This window comes from Bidens hawaiensis, unplaced genomic scaffold (assembly GCF_021521415.1).
Source record: "Bidens hawaiensis isolate Kalapana, Puna unplaced genomic scaffold, B.hawaiensis_p1.1 tig00009959_1, whole genome shotgun sequence".
NCBI classification, from domain to species: domain Eukaryota; kingdom Viridiplantae; phylum Streptophyta; class Magnoliopsida; order Asterales; family Asteraceae; genus Bidens; species Bidens hawaiensis.
The window spans coordinates 141,641-164,610 of record NW_027491755.1 but is presented as its reverse complement, the minus strand read 5'-3'; the positions used below and the strand labels follow the sequence as shown (position 1 = coordinate 164,610).

The 22,970-nt window shown below is 38.2% G+C and overlaps 1 protein-coding gene across 1 annotated transcript; it reads left to right on the top strand.

Moving 5' to 3' along the window:
- The first annotated feature begins 17,697 nt into the window (after window positions 1-17,697).
- Window positions 17,698-22,538, top strand: LOC143533954 (ubiquitin-conjugating enzyme E2-17 kDa-like). Its single transcript, XM_077028574.1, has 5 exons — window positions 17,698-17,720; window positions 18,742-18,819; window positions 19,865-19,992; window positions 20,112-20,216; window positions 22,125-22,538. Exons 2-5 carry the CDS (start codon window positions 18,750-18,752, stop codon window positions 22,266-22,268), a joined length of 447 nt encoding a protein of 148 aa, XP_076884689.1. The 5' UTR covers window positions 17,698-17,720; window positions 18,742-18,749; the 3' UTR covers window positions 22,269-22,538.
- The last annotated feature ends 432 nt before the right edge of the window (window positions 22,539-22,970 follow it).

Sequence of the window (22,970 nt, the reverse complement as noted above, 5' to 3'; positions counted from 1 at the left end):
GAGTCTGGAACCGCTTCGGGATTTCAGCATCACAGATAGGCGGAGTGAATCTGGATACTCTGTGGCTTCCCTCAGGTATCTCAGGAATTGGTCTTATGACCCCGGGAACACTAGATATCATATCCTTGAGCTTCTAGAGCTCCTTGGCCATAGCTTGGTTGATACCTGCATCCCGCATGGAACCACGGTTAGCATCTAAGGATAAATGATCGTACAATTTACCTCTTTGCTGAGTGAAGGTTGGCATCTCGGATGAGTAGATGGGATAGGAGGAGTTTGCGATGAGAGTTGGTCCTCCAGAGGCTATAGTCTGCAAGGGGATTATGTCCCCTTCATGGACTTCGGAGGATCGTTGATGTTGGACGACCGAGGATCGTTGATTCGGGATGAAGGATCCTTGAGGTTGGGTACCATAGGATCCTTGTGGAAGGATGACCGATCCTTGATTATGTTGACCCATGGATCCCTGTTGAAGGATAGATGATCCTGGCTGAAATAGCGAGGATCCTTGAGTCTGTTGACCCATGGACCCCTGTTGAAGGATAGATGATCCTTGCTGAAATAGCGAGGATCCTTGAGCCTATTGACCCATGGACCCCTGTTGAAGGATAGATGATCCTTGTGAGAACTGAGCCATGGATTCTGGACTGGTGAAATCCAGCATCCTTGGCATCAAGGGGTGAGATCCTCTGCTTGCCTCTTGTTCTTCTTGAGATCCTCTATCTCACGGAGAATCCTCTGATTAGACTTGTTCTGCTACTCCATGTATGCTTTAACCTGCGAAAACATAGATGAAACATCACTGTTGGTATTAACCACCGGGGCAGAAACAGCATTTTTCGAGCTCTGGAAGACTGGTAGTTGCGTCTTGCTCCCGGCAGCAGCAGGCCGTTGCGTTCCCGTGATTGGCGGAGGCATCGGTGGCAAATTCCTTGATGAGAGAGGAACCGTAGCCGGCATGGTTGATAAAGCAGGGTTGATTGAGAGGCCATTGATAGTGATATGGGTATGAAAAAGTTGAGAATGATAAGAATAATATGGATTATAGCACCAATTGCCCCACGGTGGGCGCCAAATTGTTTTGGATAAAAATCTGCTAAGGATCAAGTATCCAAATCTGTTAAGTGAGGTAAGGTGCTAACTTAATAATGACAAGTGTGTGATCGTAATATTGGTGAACACAAAGGTTTGATCACGTGGGAAAAAGCCCTTAATCAAGATAGTCTTACTTCGGTCAAAACTTATCAAGGCAATCTTTGGTAAAATAGCTTCGGTCAAGGATTAATGAGATAATCTTTGGTCGAATTACTTTAGTCAATGATCAACAATATAACCTTTGGTCGAGGAGTATATGATTATCGTGATCTCCGGCACAAAAAACCCCCGGACGGTGAAAATTATCACCGTCAAGTTTATTAATGGAAAAAATCGGGTTACAAATGTGGTGGAGTTTATGAATGAGATTACAAAGTTTGCTAGTGTGTAGAGAGAGTATTTACTTATGCTCTAGTGTGTGTGTCAGTATATGTGTGTTTTCCTACTCGACCATAGCTCATTTAAATAAGATAATAACAATAACAATATCTCCTAATTATCCGGAAGTCTTCCACTTAGCCGCTCCACGATATTTGACCACGTGTCATTAGCCGTCCAGCAGCGATATAAGCGGTAGACCAAGTCTAAATACCGTTGTTATTTAAACATCAATCTTCTAGAGAATTCATCCCTAATCAGTTATGTTGAAGTAGGATCCTGGATCCATGCTCCAGCTAGAGGTTGCTCTACAAAGATAGTTGATACAAATACGTCTTAAAGTTGCCACACCTGTCTAACACATCACCATACTAAACGCAATCATTAGTAAACAAGTAATACCGATGATCATCGATCCTTTATATCCTGATACATATTTCAAGGATAACCTATCATAAGACAGTTAAGGATAAAGAATCCTCAGTATTAAATTCATGGCCTAACAGACATGACAGGTATTTCAAAAGAGGTAATCACTCATAAACTCGGCCTTGATTTATCTGTTAAACCCATCCGTCATAAGCGAAGGAAATTCGCTCCTGAGAGGAACAAGATCATACAATAAGAAGTTGAAAAACTTCTTAAGGCCGGTATTGATGTGGTAAAAGTAGTCAAATAAAAACACGCTAATCTAGACACTAAGTAATAAATTCTAGACTCGTAAACTTAACTAAAACTACTAACCGGCAAGTGTACCGGTCGACTCTAGTACAGTTTAGTAAGTCCGGATATCGAACCCACAGACTCTTTAGATTACGTAAATTAATTAATTAGACTCAACTAACCGACACGACTATTTATTTTATATTATTAAAGGGGGTTTTAAAATAACTAAATATTAAACTAATAAATTAACTAATTAAGAAAAGACAATTAATAAAGCACAAGAGAATAAAATTTGACTGACTCAGATGATGATGAAAAACCACCTAGGCTAGAATCCCCAAAGTTACGGTTATTAATTAAATGGAAAACTCAAATTATGGAACTGGGATCATAAAATTGACCCTTGACAGAAAACCCGAACATGAGCATTGAACTTCAAGAAGACGCCTATGGATTTCTAACAAGTTTTAAGACTCACCAGTTTTATGAATTAAACTTCCTTACGGTTATTTAACAAATTATGTTCAAGTATCCTTATGACGAAAACCTACCTTACAGCGCGGAATTCAAAGATAGCAAAGCAGACTCAATTAACTTAATAGACTAAGCTGACAATCAAACCTAGACGGACTCCTTACGAGGAACTAAATCTAGCAATCCCGACAAGCAAAGATCTATCAACAGCCTATCACCTTACAACTTTCTAGGCTGGCAGTTCACTTTTATCTATTTACTTGATTTTATTGTTTCTATGATTTTTAATGCATATTAATCACAAACTAGCCAAGAACACACAGTAAATCACCTAACAAAACCCTATCCTATGAAACAATCACCAAGGGCAATGTGAAACAATAAGTCCAAGTAAATAAAACCAAACAATCATACGCATCAATCAATTCAAACTTAACAGTTTACTTAGAACATAATATCCATAACGAAACGAAATCCAAACAAATATCAAACCGAACGGTTCATCACGACCTAGGCAGTCTAATAAGTTTAGCCTAGCATCTTAAAATCAAAGAAACCAAAATAATTAAGTTCAACAACCAAGATCATAATTAAAATAATAAATTCAAACCAAATAGTGATGATGCTTGGTTGGGTAGGTGTTGAACCAAAACGATCTCGGCTCGAACCAAAAGCTCTCTTTCAAAACTCCTTTACGGTTGTTAATATATGTCAAACAAGAGAAAACTAGCTTGCGACTGTGGTATATGTTCCAAAATCAGCGACCTCCCTCTTCTTTGTTTGCGAGACATCCATTTAAATAGTAATTGTCATAGGTTAAAAATAATTCCATTCCACCAACTTAATGTTTTGGGTTCCTAGATTCGGGCTGACATAGCCCAACAATCATTCCCTTTCTGTCTGGGCCCACCTCCAATTAATTTGATCAGATCTTGTGTATTTTGTAAATAATTTGTGAACAAAAGTCTTAGTAATATTATTATATAATTTAAATTCACGTCAAATAGCATAGCCATTCAAATTTACGTGAACCAATTCAATTCATTTATTATTTCATTTCTTTCATTTTTGTGATTATGAATAAGAATATTATTATTAATAATAATAGCATAGAGAACTTATTCCGCCATTCACTCGTTAGTCTCAAGTTTAGTAAAAGTACTCATATAAGCTCATAATCTCTTAAAATCTTAAAAACTCACATATGAACCAATTAAGAATAATATGCAATAAAAGTCTGACTCAAAAGTACTCAAAGTGTAGGAAATACTTATATAATAATATGTATATTTTAGACCACATCAGGTATAATCAGAGAGGTTGTGAATTGGGGATCCTACTGAAATTGCCACAGGGGGACATATTACCCCGGTCCATAGCTTGTGAATTCCAAGCAACAAACAATGAAGCAGAGTACGAGGCTCTAATCGCAGGTTTGCAATTAGCCAAAAGCATGAGGATCAGGTATCTTCAGGTTTATGTAGATTCTTTATTGATAACTAACCACTTTAATGGCTCGTATGCTGTTAAAGGTGAGAAAGTAATGAAATATTTAGACATTGTGAAGGAGTTATCGAAATCCTTCGAAATATTTAGTATTACACAGGTACCGAGGGAAGAACACGTTGGGGCAGATGCCTTGGCAAACTTAGCCTCATCTCTGAAGATTCCTGAAGATTTGAAAATCCTAATAATCCACATTCTCTCGCCAGCGATAGGAGAACAGGAAGTTGGAGAGATAACAAATGATAAAGAAATCATGCTCTGGGATCCTTCATCCTCAAATGACAAAGGATCATGGATCCATCCTATCAAGAACTATATTCAGACTGGAGAGATTCCTACCACAGAAAATCCCAAGTCCTTCAAACTCAAGGTATCCCAATATATTTTGTTAAATGATATGGTATATAGGAAATCTCTTGCAGGTCCATATCTCAGATGCATCGAGGATCCTGAAATCCAAGAGGTACTCAGAGATTTTCATGAAGGAGATTGCGGCAATCACACAGGCGGAAGAACATTATCTTCCAGGATACTTAGAACTGGATATTTCTGGCCAACAATGAAGAAGGATGCAGTGGAGTATTCAAGGAAATGTGATGCTTGTCAAAGACATGCAAACATCCTTCATCAGCCAGTGGAGCCTTTATATCCTATATCCTCCTCGTGGCCTTTCATGAAATGGGGTATGGATATTGTAGGCAAGCTACCAAAAGCACCCGGTGGAAAAGTCTTTATGCTTGCTATGACTGATTACTTTTCCAAATGGATTGAGGCAGAAGCATTTGTACAAGTCCGGGAAAGGGAAGTAATGTCTTTTATTAAACGAAATATTATAACTAGATTTGGTATTCCTGCTGAAATTGTTTGTGAAAATGGTTCCCAGTTTATCGGGAATAGAACCACTAACTTTTGTGATAGTTGGGGCATCAAAATGATTACTTCTACTCCGGTTCATCCTCAAGCCAATGGCCAAGCAGAGTCTAGCAACAAGATCATCATCAACAATCTAAAGAAGAAGCTAGGATCCAAGAAGGGAAAATGGGCTGAAGAACTTCCTTATGTTCTTTGGGCAGACAGGACCACACCAAAAAAATGCAACAGGCCAAACACCCTTCTCATTGGTGTTTGGATCAGAAGCAGTAATTCCCATAGAAATGGTGGTTCCTACGGCAAGAACGAGCATCCATGATCCTGAAGACAATAAAGAAATCCTTCTTGAAGACTTGGATGCTATAGAAGAACTCAGAGACCTAGCCAAGATCAGGATGGCAGCATATCAACAAAGGGTAGCTGGGGCATACAACAAAAATATCAGAATCAGGAGATTTCAAGAAGTAGATCTAGTATTAAGGAAAGCCTTCCAAAACACAACAAATCCGGCTGATGGGAAGCTAGCGCCCAAATGGGAAGGACCTTATCAAATTGAGTCGGAAGCAAGAAAGGGGGCATATCATTTGCTCACAATGGAAGGCAACAGGTTACCAAGAGCATGGAATGTCATCCACCTCAAGAAATATTTTTTCTGATCAGGATCCATTATCCTGAGAGGATATTTTATCCTAAAAAGGATCTAGGATCCTTAAATCGGTAACATCTTTCTGATCAATTATTCTTTTTGAATTATTACTGTTAATTTAAGGATAATATATGCTTAACACTTTATTTTTTCCAAGTATTGAATAACCATGCAGGATTATAATGATTCATTTGATGTTCAAGAGGTTGGCCACTTCTCATTTGCATTTGAGGTATTATCTTATTTCCCTTGGCCTAGCCCATGTTTGGATATGACCCCCGATGGTCATATCCCCTACGGTTTAAAGGTTTTCACCTTTCTCACGATCGCCAGTTGCGCACGCTATCCGATGTATTGTCCGGGGCAGCGGGACCAGTACACTTTTAGTGGTTGACAATTTCATTGTTTCCGGCTATATGGAGGATCCTACGACTTATGGTAGACGTACCATACCACCGGTTTATAACGTTTTCACGTTATCTCACGTTTGGGCTAAATCCCGGTTTGGGCGAGTCCCCAGTTAACATCCATATTTGGGTTTGTCCCAGTTTGGGCTTGTCCCCAATTGCACGGGCTTGTCCCCAGATTACACGGGCTTGTCCCCAGATTACATGGGCTTGTCCCCAGTTGCACGGGCTTGTCCCCAGTATATTATTTTGGCTTTTCCCCAGCATAATGGGTTTGATCCCAGTTAACATTGTGAATTATATGCAACAGATTAACTAAGTTTTTGTGAAGATCAAAAATCTAAGGATCCCGGATCCTAAAGCTATTCCTTCAAAGATAACTGAGATTTCAACACTTCTGGTAACTTAAGTCTATCTTGACCTTCTGGTATGATCTCTGCTAATTAACTTATCTATAATATTTGTTGCAATAATTTTGGATCTATCAGTTCAAAAGGATTATTCCTTTAAAATTATTTTAATACTAAAAATTTTGCCTATCTTAAGGAGACTTTATCCAAAAATTTATCCTCTGAGGAAATTTTGTGGTATAAATTTTATCAACTATTTAAGGATATTCTATCCTAATATTTTTTCCTTAAGGATATTCTATCCTAACAATCTTTTGCTTAAAATTATTTGGCAAAGTCTCAACAATGTTAAGATTATATCTAACAAAATTTTTGAAAATAAATAACAAGTAAAAAGTCAAAAGATTTATATATTAATAAGCTGCAGGACTTATCCAAAATTTTTAACCCGGACTTCTCTATACGAAAGATGGACCATCCATCCGGGTTAAGTAAGAGTTACTAACAGTTTATCAGTGCAGGAAATTTAAAAACAGGGCAACAAAGGCTTCATCCCCTCAAAAAGAGGATCCCTCCACCTTTGTCACCCCCGCAGATTGTCTTAATGATCGTGGATTCTTTATCCTAGTTACTACTGTTTATTACAGACCATAGAAATTGTTCAAAAAAACATAAACCCCATAAAAGCAAAGTAAAACGGGCTTGGGCCTTGCCTTTTGTATCCTTCATCGCCTGCTCATACGTTGTTTCCGCCTCCACCGGTGCCTCGTTCCCACCTTCAGCTTCATTCAGACCCTTCACACCGCTTGTTCCTGCTTCGCCCGCTTCAACCATCATGGCTTCAGTCTCATCCTCGCCTCCATCCAAGTCGATCAAGGCTTGCTTCCATTTTTTGATTTCCCATGAAGACTTATCAAAAGATGGATCATTGGCTTCGGTAACCAATTTGATTATGGCTTCGAGGACCGACTTGGCTGCCCATACCTTTGCCTCTTCGGTAGCCCAGTTGATTTCGTCCTGCATCTGGACGGCCAGGGCAGCAGCATGTGCCTATATCTCTCTTTTCTCTTTGGTCATCTTCGAGAGGGACTTCTCCTTAGCAGCAACCGTTGATCTTAGCGCAGCGAGGGTCTTTTCATGCTCTGCGACAGTCTTCTCATAGTGGTGTCGGGCAGAATTGATGGCCTATGAATAAAAGCAGAATATCTTGGGAAGATGCTTGGAATAATGGAAATTGACAAAGTTAAAGGATCCTTACAGTAGAAAGCATGTCCAGAATCTGCTTTTCGGCATCAAAGGGATTCTTTGTATCTGAACTCTTCTTTCTCTTGGATCCAGACTTTGTTCGAATTGTGATCGGGCGAGGCTCGGACGTAGGGGTTGATTTCGGGGTCTTTTTCTTGGTAAGCATGCAATCGATATCCTTGAGGGAGAACTTGGAAGCAGATTTTCCTGATTTCGGAGCACCTGTAAATAGCAATTGACAGATAAGTTTTCAACTCTTAACACTTTTTTATACTAAGAGTTATTATTATTCTTACTTGACATGATTGATTCTGAGTTTGATCTTTGAAAAGCTTCAATAAACTTTGCTTGAAAAGTCCTAATTGCATGATCCAGTGACAAAAACCTCTTCACTCTGTCTTCAACTCCCGGAAGATCAGCCAGCAAATCGAAATTTTTGACTACACAAGTAATAAAAGTCATTAGCAGAAGAATAGAGTATCCTATCTAGGTTACCTAAGGAACCTGGATCCTACCCTTTGGTATCCACTTTTTGGGAAGAGTAGTTCCACCCGGAATAGAATCTCGTCTTACGAAGAAAAATTGGTTTTCCCAGAGGGTACTGTTAAGGGTGACTTTGAAAATGGGATTTTCTTGGAGAGGTTTCGATTTAAAGATAAAGCGTTTGGAACCGTGGGTAACAAGATTGTATAGATATGCTAATTCTGCTAGGCCAAACTCGACTCCCTCCTCTACGGTTATCCTTTCTATGGTATGAAGGACTCTCCACAACATTGGCGTGGCCTGGATATAAAAAATTCCCGCCAAATTGAAGAATCTTTGAGTAAAATTGGGGAAAGGATACTTATAACCTATGAGAAACGGTTGGGCCGGAAAGCAAACCCAGTTTTTTGAAATGTTGTCGCTACGAGCTGCGGAATCGAAGGGTCGGAAAACTGTATCGGCTGGAAAGCATGATCGGATTTCATTGATATCCGAACCTGTGAATTTACAGATTTCGGAAGAAGGTGATTGAAGGATATTTTGTGAGTAAAGGTCATCATGATGGAAAAAAGAAGAGGAAGAAGATGTAGAAGCAGTCGACATATCGAAGGAAGATTAACAAAAAGAAAGAAGGATACCTGAAAGACGCCTAGATCTGTGATTATAAGAAGATTATAATTATCACATATATAGGCGGCATGTAATTATGGTTTGTAGATATTAAACCGCCTGACACACGTCTAATCACCTTCTGTTTTGCAGGAATTTGAAATTCAAAATGACAGCTGTTTCGCACAATCACCCGCCATTTTGGGGGCAATTGTTAGGCCATGATTTTTATACTGAGGATCCTTTATCCTTGACTATCTTATGGATAGATTATCCTTGAAATATGTATCAGGATATGAAGGATCGACGATTCTTGGTATTACTTGTTTACTAATGATTGCATTTAGTATGGTGATGTGTTAGACAGGTGTGGCAATTTTAAGACGTACTTGCATCAATTATCCTCACAGAGCATTCTCTAGCCGGAGCATGGATCCAGGATCCTACTTCAATGTAGCTGTTAATGGAAGAACTCATGTAAAGATGAACGTGCAAATATCAACAACGGCTATAAGACTCATTCTCCCGCCTATCTCGCTACTGGATGGCTATTGGCACGTGGTCAAAGGTCGTGGAGCGACTAGGTGGAAGACTTTCGGATAGTTAGGGAATATTGTTAGTGATATTTCTTATTTAAACGAGCTATGATCGAGTAGAAAAACAAATGTATCAATACACACACTAGAGCAGAAACAAGCATTCTCTCTATTCACTAGCTTATTTTGTAATCTCGATCATTGGCTCCACTACGTTTGTAACACCCTTTTTATCTAATATAAACGACGGTGATAGTTTTCACCGTCCGGAGGTTTTTTATGCCGGAGATCACGATAATCATATACTCATCGATCAAAGGTTACCTTGTTGATCCTTGACCGAAAAGATTCGACCAACGATTACTTAGTTAATCATTGATTGAAGAGATTCGACCAAAGATTACCTTGATAAGTTTTGACCGAAGTAAGACTATCTTGGTTAAGGGCTTTTTCCCTCGTGATCAAACCTTTGTGTTCACCAATATTACGATTACGCACTTGTCATTATCAAGTTAGCACCTTACCTCACTTAACAGATTTGGATACTTGATCCTTAGCAGATTTTTGTCTAAAACAATGACCTGGTGATAAAAAGTGAGATAAGGGGAGAATGCTAATAGATACAAGAGAAACTTTTCAAACGCTGAGGGGGGCGAACATGATGCTGAATCTTGTGAAGTGTTCTTTTGGAGTTAAGGAAGGAAACTTTTTGGGGGTAATGATCACTAAAGAAGGGTTCAAGGCCAGTCCTGAAAAGGTGGGAGCATTACTGCACATGCAGCCCCCACAAAGTCTCAAAGAAGTCCAAAGCCTAAACGGGAGAAGGAGCGTGAAAAAGAATAAGTTTTGATAGGATAAGTAGGCTGCCACAACTTCCCGAGACCTCAAGTCACATTTAGAAAACCTCCCAACAATGGTGTCACCCCTACCCGGAGAGATCCTAATTTTATACCCCTCCCATATCGACCGAACCATAAGTTCAGTCCTCATGGTGGAAAGGGGGGGGGGAGAACAGGCTCATGTGATCCGGGTGCTGTTTGATAATCCTTTACAAAAAATTCTTTCAAAGCTGGAAGTGTCGGGGAGATTAGCTAAATGGGCAATTGAACTGGGGGATTATGCAATTGAGTACAAGCCCCGAGTTGCATTCAAGGGACAAGTTCTAGCCGGCTTCCTAACAGAGATCCCATTGGGAGCTAAAGAGAAGGAAGACATGAAAGAATCAACGCCAAAAAACCTAGTGGAAGAGATCGAGGTTCCCCAAGAGGAACCACTATGGAATCTTTACACTGACGGGGCTTCCAACGAAGAAGGAAGCGGAGCCTAGCTCATACTTATAAGTCCCGAAGGGATCAAGCTAACCTACGCCGTTCGGTTAGATTTCCCAAGCACCAACAACGAAGCCGAGTACAAGAACCTCCTAGCCGGACTACGAATGGCGCAAAAGGTTAAGGCCCAAAGGATCAAGGCCCATGTCGACTTCACCAATAGCTAACCAAGTCAAGGGAGAGTATGATGCAAAGAACCCCCGGATGATGGAATATCTAAAAAAGGTACAAGAACTATTGCAAGGCTTCAAGAATCCTGAGGTAATCCACATTCCTCGAAGCCGTAACAAGAAGGCAGATGCCCTGAGTAAACTGGTCGCGGTGGCTTTTGAACGTCTGGCCAGAAATGTTAAAGTTGAAACTCTTAAGTCTCCATCTATCGCAGAAGCTCCTGTGTTAGAGATCGAGGTACAGGAGGTCAACTGGATGACTCCTTTCCTCGAGTATTTGAAAAGGAGAGTTGTACCAGGAGATCCCTAAGAAGCTAGAAGACTCCGGATCCGAGCTCTCCAGTATGAAATAATGGACGGGGTCCTGTATAGAAGGTCATATCTTGGACCGTCCCTCAAATGTCTAGACATCGATGAAGCCAACTATGTCATACGAGAAATACATGAAGGTATGTGCGGAATGCACATGGGGAGCTAAAATGGTAGCAGCAAGGGCTATGAGGGTCGGGTATTATTAGCCTTCCATGTTTTTAAGTGCGATGATAGAGATACAGAAATGTGATAGTTCTCAAATACACGCCCCTGTTCCCAGGCAACCAAAACTTAACCTCATCCCAGTCAGTTCCTCTTGGCCATTTCAAAAATGGGGAATTGATATAGTAGGTCCGTTCCCTGAGGGATCAAGGCGAGCAAAGTTTCTGGTAGTAGCGGTGGATTATTTCACTAAATTGGTGGAGGCCAAGCCTCTAGCCACCATCACGGGGCAACAAGTGAAACGATTTGTATGGGAAAACATTGTATGTCGTTTTGGGCTACCCCACTCCATCATTAGCGACAATGCACACCCCCAAGCTAACGGTCAGGTGGAAAGGGTTAACATGAGTTTTGTGGAAGGAATTAAGAGTAGGCTAGGGAGACATCGAAACGCCTTTCAGTTTAACGTATTGTTACCACACGTATTGTGGGCTCATCGTACCATGCCCAAAACCAGTCATGGGGAAGCGCCTTTCAGTTTAACGTACGGACTGAGGCAATGATTCCAGCGGAGATTGGATTGCCAACGGACCGATTAAGGAGGACGGAAGTTGAGAACGAAGAAGACCTCCGTCTAAACCTGAATCAAGCTGAGAAAATAAGGGAACTGGCAGCTCGAAGGGAAATACAATACGAGAAGAAGATAGAAAAATATTATAATGATCGGGTCAAAGAGATCAAGTTCCAAGTGGAGATCTGGTCCTCATGGAAAATGAAGCAAGCAGACAGGAAGATCAAGGCAAGCTAGGCCCCAAGTGGGAAGGCCCATACCCAATCATCTGGGCTGGAGACAAAGATTCATACAAACTCGCTTACCCCACGGGGGAGGAGGTGCCAAGGACCTGGAACTCCATGCAACTGAGGAAATACTATGTCTAAACCCCCAACTACGGGGAGGCAGTGTCGTGGACCAGGAAGGGTTCGTTTTTTGGTAACATCAGAATAAATTAAGTGACCTCTCCGAGAGGAAAATCGCCCGTTATAACATATCCTAATCAGTTTTATCTAAAGATGAAACGAGGGTGAAATGATAAAACAAAGAAGGGTTCAAGTACCTTCTATTTACTATTGTGAAACGTTTTGCTCATATGCAACTATGCAATTCGGTTTAAAAAGCTTTAGAATTACCATAGCACCCTCTCCGGGGAAAAAATGTCAGAAGTGATTAAAACCTATATAAATCATCGCTTTGCTACAAAGACAAAATCATTTATGCTTAACCCCAGCCTCGCCGACGAGCAGGCCCTAAGAGGGGAGTCATATACACACCTTTGTGTCACAAAGGGCACAAGGAAGGCCTCGCCTATAGGAAAAATGGTTAACCAAAAATATGCAAAAAATTACAAACAACCTCTGAGGTTTACAAACAACAACAACATTATAGCTAACCACATGATCAGGAAAAGCAAAGCCCATGATGGGGCAACACGATTACATAAGACCTTACTAAGTTCACATAAACAACCGATAAAGTACCACAAACCAACGGTTGAACAAAGTACACAAAACACGATTATTAACCTTCACAAAAGACAATAAAAGACAAATTACCCTACAACCGATGCAGCTATTCACGGGTATGGAGACGGCGGATCCACCACCTGAGCCAAGGCCTCTATACCCTCCGCCGATATACCTGGGGTAGTGGGAAGTTCAAGCAAGATGGCTGGAACAACAGCATTGTAGGCATGAAACATCGCCTCGGCTTCTGCCCCCGCTGTTTCCGAAAAAGTGGGAATCTCGAGGAAAGGAGTTCCTTTGAGACCATAATCATGACCCGTCTGCAAGAGGGACCGGTGATACCTGAGGAGAATCTTGAGGTATTTTCGGCTGCTTGCCATGGGATCTGCATCAACATCAGGGAAAGCCACGGGCTTTGAAACCACTCCAGTCTCATTTATGGTCGGAAAGCTAGACTCGGCATCAACATCGACCACTTCATGAGAGGTAGAAGCAGGAAAATCCAGGGGAATTTTCTGGCTGGGACCAGGTTGTTTTGCATTACGCAACTGATTCTTCAAAGAAGCGTTAAAGATCTCGGATGCAGGATCCTTGCGTTTGGCAGGCCTAGGAGCATAAGCATCGACAGAGAAACCCGAGGCATTGGAACCCTGGGACGCGGCATCAAAGGGGGTAGCAGGTTCTGAAGGGCTCCCATCAGACTCAATTCTGTAAAATAACACAGAGATGACAATGAGACACAATACATGGACATATGAACAATGGTAGCAATAACATAGGGGGGAGATGGGATGAACGACCTCGCCCACCCTCGAGTATGGCCGGACGAGTCGACGGGTCAGACCATATTTGGCTCAACCCGGCCATATACAGCAAAGGTTCAGGATAAGTGGTCGCTTCAATATTATTTGCAATCAGCCGCCTTCACAAGTCATCTTGGCTTGTAGGAGAACCCGGAGCGGATTCATTAATAGCGGAGGAAAACAAACGACGGAGATTCAGGCGAGGCGCGAAGTTCGGAGAAACAAAAAAAGATGCTATCCTTCCATTCTCGAGGATAACACCCAGTAGGCATGTACGAATAGCAAGGAGGATATTTGCCAGCTGGACGCCGTCCAAAAGTGAATCAGTCGCTATCACACTTCAACCGATAAAACCTACAAAACAATGGCACCGTGGCAAACCCATCCAAAGCTCGGCAAACCATCTCAAAGTATGTGACCCGTAAAAAGCCCAAGGGATGTACTTGAGAAAAGGCCAGACAGTGGTGTTTCAACAAGGCAGTTTGGAAAATAATAAGAGGATAACGAACGTTGGCACATTCCAGGTTTTTGGTGTAAATAGTTATAAGATCAGGACGGCTTAGAGCAGTTTCATCCGGTTTAGGAAGGACAGGTGACAGATACAAAGGGATGCGATATTGTAATAAAGCCATAATATCGGTTCCTCGAAGTGGTTTCATACAACCATCTCTTTGACTTGTATGTAATTGCGAGTGGAGATGTATGAATTCCTGGCATCATTAAAACCATGACATGAAGTATGTTAGCTCGGGTTATGTCTAAACAAGTTCAGGTCATTTGTGGGTCGAGGCATATGCTAATATGCACCTCTAGCCGAAGGAGTTGGGTTCGGTTCGCCTTGGTGATTCCATATGGTGACCATTTACTTATACTTTTTCAAAAGCTTTTTTTTTGGGTTATTACAAGTCTTACGTAAATTAGCCAAGTATTTTATGTAAATATTTAAAAAGAAAATTAAAAATATTTAGTTTTGCATCACAGCGATGTGTTGGGATTGAGAGATAATGATGACAGTCGTTAAAGTCATACAAAAACCTAAGAAGTGATATACAATTAAGGAGGAGGAGGAGGTGTTTCACGGGATTGTGTTAATTGCTTGTTGAAGCATTTGGAAGGCAATGAATGAAAATTTTTTTTGAAAAGGACATCAAGATTGATTCGATAATTGGGGAGATTAAATCATTAGGTTTTCTTTGGTACAACCACCCAAATCGATTGATCAAATTGGTGTAAGTTTATTTTCATGTAGCTGTGTTGTTTCGTGGGGTTAGCAATCCTCCAGCTTGTGGAGGGTGCTTATTTGACGTTTGCCTGTTGTTTAAAAAAATATACTTTTTGAAAAAAACATGTAAAATAAAAAGAAGTGATATAAGTATATTGTTCATAACACATCTTGAAACTAAAATATAGTAGATATAAATTTTAACCGTATAACCTATTCATGTAATATGTTTTGAATGTTGATAATCATCCAAGATGTTTACATACGTGTTTGTAAACAGTATAAAATTTTAAAACATATAAAATTTAATTTAATGGTTTCTATGTTACTTACGTGTCATCTAAATTATATATGTCAAATTTACAAAATAGAGCCATTTATATATGAAAATAAATATTTTGAGACCCGTGTATAACACGGATAATTCATGAAAGTACAATAACTAATAGCAGTTGATATACAATAATTAAAACGGTGGCTAGAATTCTGAGGTGGTTCAGATTATGCTCGGGTCTCAAAATTAATTTGTGTAAATCAAATTTGTTTGGAAGTGAAGGAGTTAATGGGGATGAGGTCGAGTATATGGCGGGGGTGTTGGGGTGTAATTCAGGTTCCATTTCTTTTAATTTATTTGGGTGTCCCGATTGGAGAAAATATGAACAAAATTAATAACTGGAACCTGGTGGTGGATTTGTTTGAGAATAAGCTCTCTTTATGGAAAGCTCACTCGTTATCTATAGGCGGTCAGGTGACTTTGATTAAATTTGTGCTTGAAAGTCTCCCTAATAATGTTTTCCCTTTTTAAGGCATCGATTAAAGTGGTAGAGAACCTAGAAGGTATCATGAGAAAATTTATTTTGAGGAGGGTCTGGTAATGTGAACAAAATCTCTTGGGTGGCGTCTGAAAAGGTGATTGTCCCTAAGAGAGCGAATGTCTTGGTCTTTCTAGGCTTAAGGAGTTAATTTTGCCCTTCTAGCAGATGGGCATGGAGGTTCAAACGGAAAAGGACGGGCTTTGGAATAGGTTTATTGAAGCTATTCACTCACAAAGAAAAGGCTGGGAATCGGTTTTAGTCAATAATAGATTAACTGGTACATGGAAGAATATTGCTAAGGTGGTGAACAAGATGGCGGTAGCTAGGGTGAGATTGCAGAGTTTGACTAAAAGAAAGCTCAGAAATGGTAGCGATATAAGATTCTGGACAAACATTTATTCTAGTTTCAAGGTTGATTTTTCTAACTTATTTAAGTTGGAGAAGAACAAGGCCATCAAGGTTGGAAACCGATTTTTGTGGTAGAATAACCAGATTGTTTGGCAATGGGATTGGGCCCAGAATCCGACATTGATAGTGGAAAGACAAGAATGGAGGTCTGCATAAAAAGAATTCCGGCATCTGTTTGGAGTGGAATGTCGATTCTTGGTCTTGGATGAGAGATACGTCGAGTGTCTTCTTAGTGAATTCGGTAAAGCATTTGTTGAGTTCTAATCATGACGATAATAATGGTTCATTTTTAATTGGTGCAAGTGGGTTCCCTCAAAATGTAATATTTTTGTTTGGTGGGCCGAGATGAACAAAATTCCAACAATAGAAGAGTTGAAGAGGAGGAATATACAAGTCCATACGAGTAAGTGTGTTTTATGTGATTCGGCACTCGAAACTGCTAATCATATTTTTACTAACTGTTTGGTGGCCGTGGTGGTTTGGGATGGAGTTAGTCGGTGGTGTAAAGTATCTCACATTATAGCTTCTTCGGTGAGAGAACTTTTAAAGTCGCATATTAAAGTAGGTTTGGGAGATAGAGAACAAGTGGTTTTCCAAGGTATCGTGTCTATCAACCGTTGGTGTATTTAGAAAACGAGAAACAAGAAAATTTTTGAAGCTAAAGAGGTGAGGATTGAAGACATCATTAATAGAACTAAAGCGTTGGGCTTTTTGTGATATAAACTTAGGTCTAAGTTTAAAAATATTATAATTGATGTTGTTTTGACTTGATGTAATCTTTTGGTTTGTGGCCTTTTTTTGGGTTTGGAGAGGGGATGAGGGTGATGTTTGTTTGAAGTGGTTTATAAAAGTCACAATTCAAAAAAAAAGTTGATATACAATAAACCTATTAAACCATGTTAATACACGTTCATTATACAATAGTCTTTACAACATTTTTAAAATAAAAATACCCTTTTTATTTTCTAAAGGGTTTTCATCTTTTTAACATAATTAAATCAATCAAAAAGCAAGAAAGTACCCTTACAATTTTATCAATCCATTTTCTCAAAAAAAAAATTATAAATAATGAATGTTTTAGTGCATAGCAATATACTTTTGATTTGAATTCATCGTAAGATAATATAAATCATAAAGCATACATGTTTGTCATTAATTTAATCAAACTTAATACTAATCCGCATATCTCATACTGGTTAACCCATAATTAAACAAATTGAAAATTTGATGAGCGATTGTAATAAAACTCAAAATTTAAATTTAAATTTCATAATGTATGTCTCTTATCATGAATGACATGAGAAATAACTATAAATTTCAAATTCAAAATAAGGTTTGAAGTAACTATCATAATAACAATGGTTGAAAAGCATAAATTTTAGAAATAATAAATATTATCATGAATTTATAAATAACGTAACAAAATTTGTAATTTCGTTTAGTAGAGAAAGTTTAGGTTTAGATAGATATTTTTAAACTTTGAAGACTTTGATTTCTTTCCACGCTACTAACATAAATAATAAATATTAATAGAACAGAATAGAATAGAATAGAATAGAATATTTGGATGAGTGTGGGATGATTGACAGCTAGGATTGGTTTCTGATACGTGTCACCCTGTCGACTTACTTTCTTCTTCTCATAAGTCATTAACATAATAATCGTAATCTGCAGTTAGGGCGTGCGTTGTTACAGATTCCCCTCTTTCTTCTGGGTATTCAATTCAACTTCTTTCTTACTTCCACTCGATCATCTTAATATTATTATTATTATTATTATTATTATCTTTACTTTATTCAATCCATTCTATACGATTTCATAGCTTAATTTTTTTATTTCTCGTTCAATTCTGTTTACATGTTGTGCTTGTATTGATTGTGTTTACATGCAATTTGACAATAAGCACCGATATCAATTTTGTAATTATTAAAGGTTTGGTGGTGGTTGCATTTAATTTAGTTACGTCATGCATATCGGTTTGCAAAGTTTTAATTTGTTTTTGAGTTATATTATGATCAGCTTATTCTGAACAAAGTTTAATTTAAAGGCATCATAAAATATGTTTATAACAGATTGCATGTTTATTTTTTTTGCTTATACATTTGGTCCCTTGCCGCAGAAGCTATTACGTTTCTTAAAAGAGTTCAATGGGTTGTGCACATGAAAGAACTGTAACTTTGTTTTTATCCCTCGCCCCAGAAGCTATTACTCTTTCTTAAAAGAGTTCAACTTATCTACGCCAAAGAACTGTAACTTTGTTTTTAGTAGGATTGGGTTTGCCATTCAAAAAGGGTGGCGGCACAGCTTGTTGCCCGCTTATCTACCTCTCTATTGTAATTGGATCCTTTTATTTAATATATGAAATTCGACAAAAAAAAGTTTGACAAATCATTCAAGGCACCCAGATTTTGGTCAAAACTTTAAAGATTCATGGCAAATTGGTCGAAAACATCCTAAAAAAGCTAAAACATGTTTAAAACTCCCAAAAGTCCTATTTTTATGCTATGCGCCTTGGACCCTCGTTTTTTAAGCGCCTTGTTTAGTTGCTTATTTCGCTTGCTATGGTTTTTAACTGCCTTGCTTCTAGGCCCGAAGCTCACCCTTTGCCTCTTGAGTGCGCCTTTGACAACAAACAAACTGTTATTAATGTGATGTTGTTGAATAGTCTTCCTTCAATTATGTTTGATTTGTTAAAAAGTTTTGGTAACTAATTGTTCTGGTTTGTGGTGATCAAGATCTTGTGATGGCTTCAAAGAGAATTCAAAAGGAATTGAAGGACTTGCAAAAGGACCCCCCTGCTTCTTGCAGTGCTGGTTAGTTTTCATTCTTCTTGAAATTGATTATATGCTGCTATGGGTTACACTGTTTCGATTTGTAACCCAAATAAAGCAAATAGATGGACAAATTGTCACCTTTAGAGTGGCTAATGCAGAGTATATACGCTTTATCTTATTTTTATTTTGTACTTAAGGTTGCGAGCCGAGGTCTTAAGGTTTCACGAGCGGGATATATTTTGGTTTGTTTGTTTAGAGTGACTAGTGTAGCTATGTTGGAGACATTTACAAGAATTGGGCATGATAGTATATTCAACTATAAATATTTAATATTATCCAAAGGTCAAAGTGAAAAATATTAGTTTAAGCATAATGGAGTATTATTGCTGATCTTGTTGGCCCACTTTTTAGACACTTGTCTTTTTGTTTGACTATTGACTAATTGCCAAGAGGTTTTTCTTCCTGGATTACTAATTAGTTCTAATTTATTTAGATGATTATTTTACTGTTAATTTTGTTTTCTTGTTTTGAGTTTTATTCATTTAACTAAGTTAAAATTAAATTTTTTATATAAATAACTTGTTTGTTGTCCGGTTACGGAAACATCAATCATTTTTCTGTATCTAGTAATCATTTAGTTTGCCCGTCTCAACCACAATGATTGAGATATATTTTACAACAGCGAAATTTGAGCGTTTTTAAAGATGAAACATATTGAGAATCATTATAAGATGTAATTTGTTTAAATCACATTTAATGAATCATACTTTTCTAATTATAAAGTCATTTTACATCAATTTGTTATTATTTGTTCTTATTCACCCAACCCGTGATGAAAGTTCTTGAATCCCCTCCTATTGAACTCGTTTTCTGGCAAGATATTAAGTGGGTTCCCTTGAGCTTACTACCGGGTCTCATTAGCAAGATATTGGTGGAGCCCATGAGTTTTTGTTGACAATTTTTAGTTCTCACCAAATGAAAAAAGATATATTAAGAACACGTAGTGAGGCTTGTATAGTTTTATGCTAGCCAGTCGACCAGACACAATGAATAAATGTAAGACTTATTATTTGGAAACCATCAGGTCCTGCTGGTGAAGACATGTTCCATTGGCAAGCGACCATTATGGGCCCTTCGGATAGCCCATTTTCTGGTGGAGTATTTCTGGTCTCCATTCATTTCCCTCCAGATTACCCCTTTAAGCCACCAAAGGTAGCATGGATTAACTCTTTAACCTAATTACAATAATAAGTACCCTTTATTCAATCTGATATTGATCTATGCTTATTGATCAAAGTCTAATTCTTGCTGAGTCAAATTATGGCTTGCAGGTTTCCTTCCGTACCAAGGTATTCCATCCAAATATCAATAGCAACGGTAGCATTTGCCTTGACATTCTTAAAGAACAGTGGAGTCCTGCACTTACCATCTCCAAGGTAATATCTGTACTTTATATAAATCAGACCTTGGGTTTGTGACCAAGTTGTACTAAGTTTTAGATATAGTGTGGCGATTTGAGCAAGAAAAAAAAATAGCTAAAAAGGGGAATGAATCAAATAGATGTAATTTGGCTTGTAAACGAGCCGAACGGAGCATGATCGTGTTCAACTAACAATCATACACATGCAATTAAATAAACGAATGTGGTTTTGTGGTTTGGGTCATTCATTAAGAAAATGAGTATGTCCATGTGGAGCAACTGGACATAACTTAGCATAGATGAACGAACATATTTGGGTTAAAACTAGTTAAACTTAAAAAGTAATGCGAAGAACAATGAGTTGGGCTTAAGAAGTTATTAAAACTAGACTAAGTTGTAATGGGTAAAAAAATTTAATGAATAAATTATCGAACGTGAAATAAAGACCTTATACAAATGTAAACTCAGACAAATATAACTGAACATAAGCGGAATGAACATAAACGAATTTAAATGAACATAACTGTACAAAATGAGCGAATGTAAACAAATTTAAATGAACGAACGGGACATGTTTCATGTTCGTTCGTTTAACTAGATGAACAAAATTTTCCGCTTATGTTCACTCGTTGACTTGCCGTCACAGTTCACGATGTAAATGAAATAAAAAGGGAACGAGATGGCAAGAGATTTTTATCTCAAAAGATCTAATTTTGTTAGCGAAAATTAATTATCGCATTCAAAATAGATGTCTGATGACAAGTTGAGTTAAGAATAACAAGTTTCTTATTACCTAGAATAGAATAACCGCTTAGAATAATGAAACAATTTGAAGTGCAAAGTCGTATGAGTATGATCCTCATGTATCTTTGATTAATTGACTAATTTGAACTATCACTTAGTAGTTGAAATAACTAAATTTTGGATTGTTTGATGAAGCAAGGGAAACTCCGTCAAAACGGTTCACGAATAGTACTAGAATATATTACCTTGCATAAAAGATCCTCATATAATTTTATGTATGAATAGTGAAGGCTTTTTTTGTAATCATGTATGACATGCTAAGTGAGTAATTGGTTATAAAATATCTAAGTATTTTGACCAAAAGTGTTCTGAGTACTAATAATTAATGGTTTGACAATTGACATGAACCAGTTTTGGGCCCGGTGTACCCAACTGGTCCATTTCATGATGTATTCTACACCAATTGTTTATACAATAGTTTAAAATTCTGAATCAAAAGTGTGGCCCGACTGTACTAAGTTTGACTTGAACCAGTTTTGATGACCATTCATCTAACCAGTCCATTTCATGATAATCTCATACACACTAATAGTTTATACAAGAATTGAAAATTTTAAGCAAAAATGTTTAGGTTCCTATATCAAAATCGGTTCTGGTCATTAACCTGGTCGGGTTTTTGGAGAGGTAAGTGATCGGTTCATGTTCCTTTTTGGCAAGGAAATGTATCCTGTTGTAGAACCAGCTAGGCACTAGTCGGGAATAATAGTGATTAATCATACTGGAGTTTATATGTATGTTTTGAAATATATTTTATATATATAATTTTCAATGCTAGCTGAGTTTGATGCAATAGCGGTTAATCGGCAACTAATTGGTGGGGTATGGACTAGCGATTATATATGGGGATTAAGAGCCTAGGCGGGATTTCTACAACACTGGGTAGGGTTTCAAATCATAGGGTTACAACTGGCGAGTCGGGTTTGAAACCGGTTTCTAGCAATTCCCAGGTTTGGTTTATTTTATTGGTTCTGGTTGTCACCTCTACTAACACGTGCTCAAAATTACTTTAGTTTATTTGACTGGATGGCCCATTAACAAATGGGCCCATGTTATGATATCTAGTTCACTAGTTGTATACTTGTATCGTTGTATGTGATTCTAATACATTTAAACTTTGTAGGTTCTGCTTTCAATTTGCTCATTGTTGACGGACCCAAACCCGGATGATCCTTTAGTGCCTGAAATTGCTCATATGTACAAGAATGATCGGGCCAAGTATGAGACCACCGCTCGAGCTTGGACCCAGAAATATGCCATGGGTTAAGGGTATTATGTGGAGAACTTTGTGCTTTCTAGTCGAATAAAAAAACCCACCTCTTGTGACATAAAAATTTGGTTCGAAACTTGACAACGCTAGCAACTTTTTACAAAATATATCCTGTGTTACTTTGGTGGTGTGTTAATTGTTTGTTTGATCTTGTTCTACTATTTGATTAAAACTGGTCAATGGGTGCTCATAAGGGTTAGGAGGTCGAACCTGGACACCGTATCGAGACCAACATAACCCTTTTAAGCCAAAAAATTATAGTTTAAATGCAATTCATGATCCTCATTTTTTCTTTATTAAGTTGATTTAAGGAAAGAATAGCGATTTTAGTCCTTGTGTTTTGAGAAAGTCTGCGGGTTTAATAGTTTCAAATTTATGATTATAGTTATGTTTTTGCAATTGTGATTTTGAACCCATCAACGTATCACTCCCTCACATGAGGGGTAATTTTGTCTTTTTTTTCCTCAAAATGATCCTCATTGAGAGTGTTTTTACTCGATAGTTTTAGATGATAATACAAGAAAAAGAAGTCTTTTTGATTATTTTTACTCGATAGTTTTAGATGATAATACAAGAAAAAGAAGTCTTTGATTAGTTTATGTAAGACGAAGGAAAGAGTAATAATCCTCATTGTAAGTGTTTTACTCATAGTTTTAGTGTTGGTGAGAGGAAGACGAAGGAAAGAACGACAAAGACGAA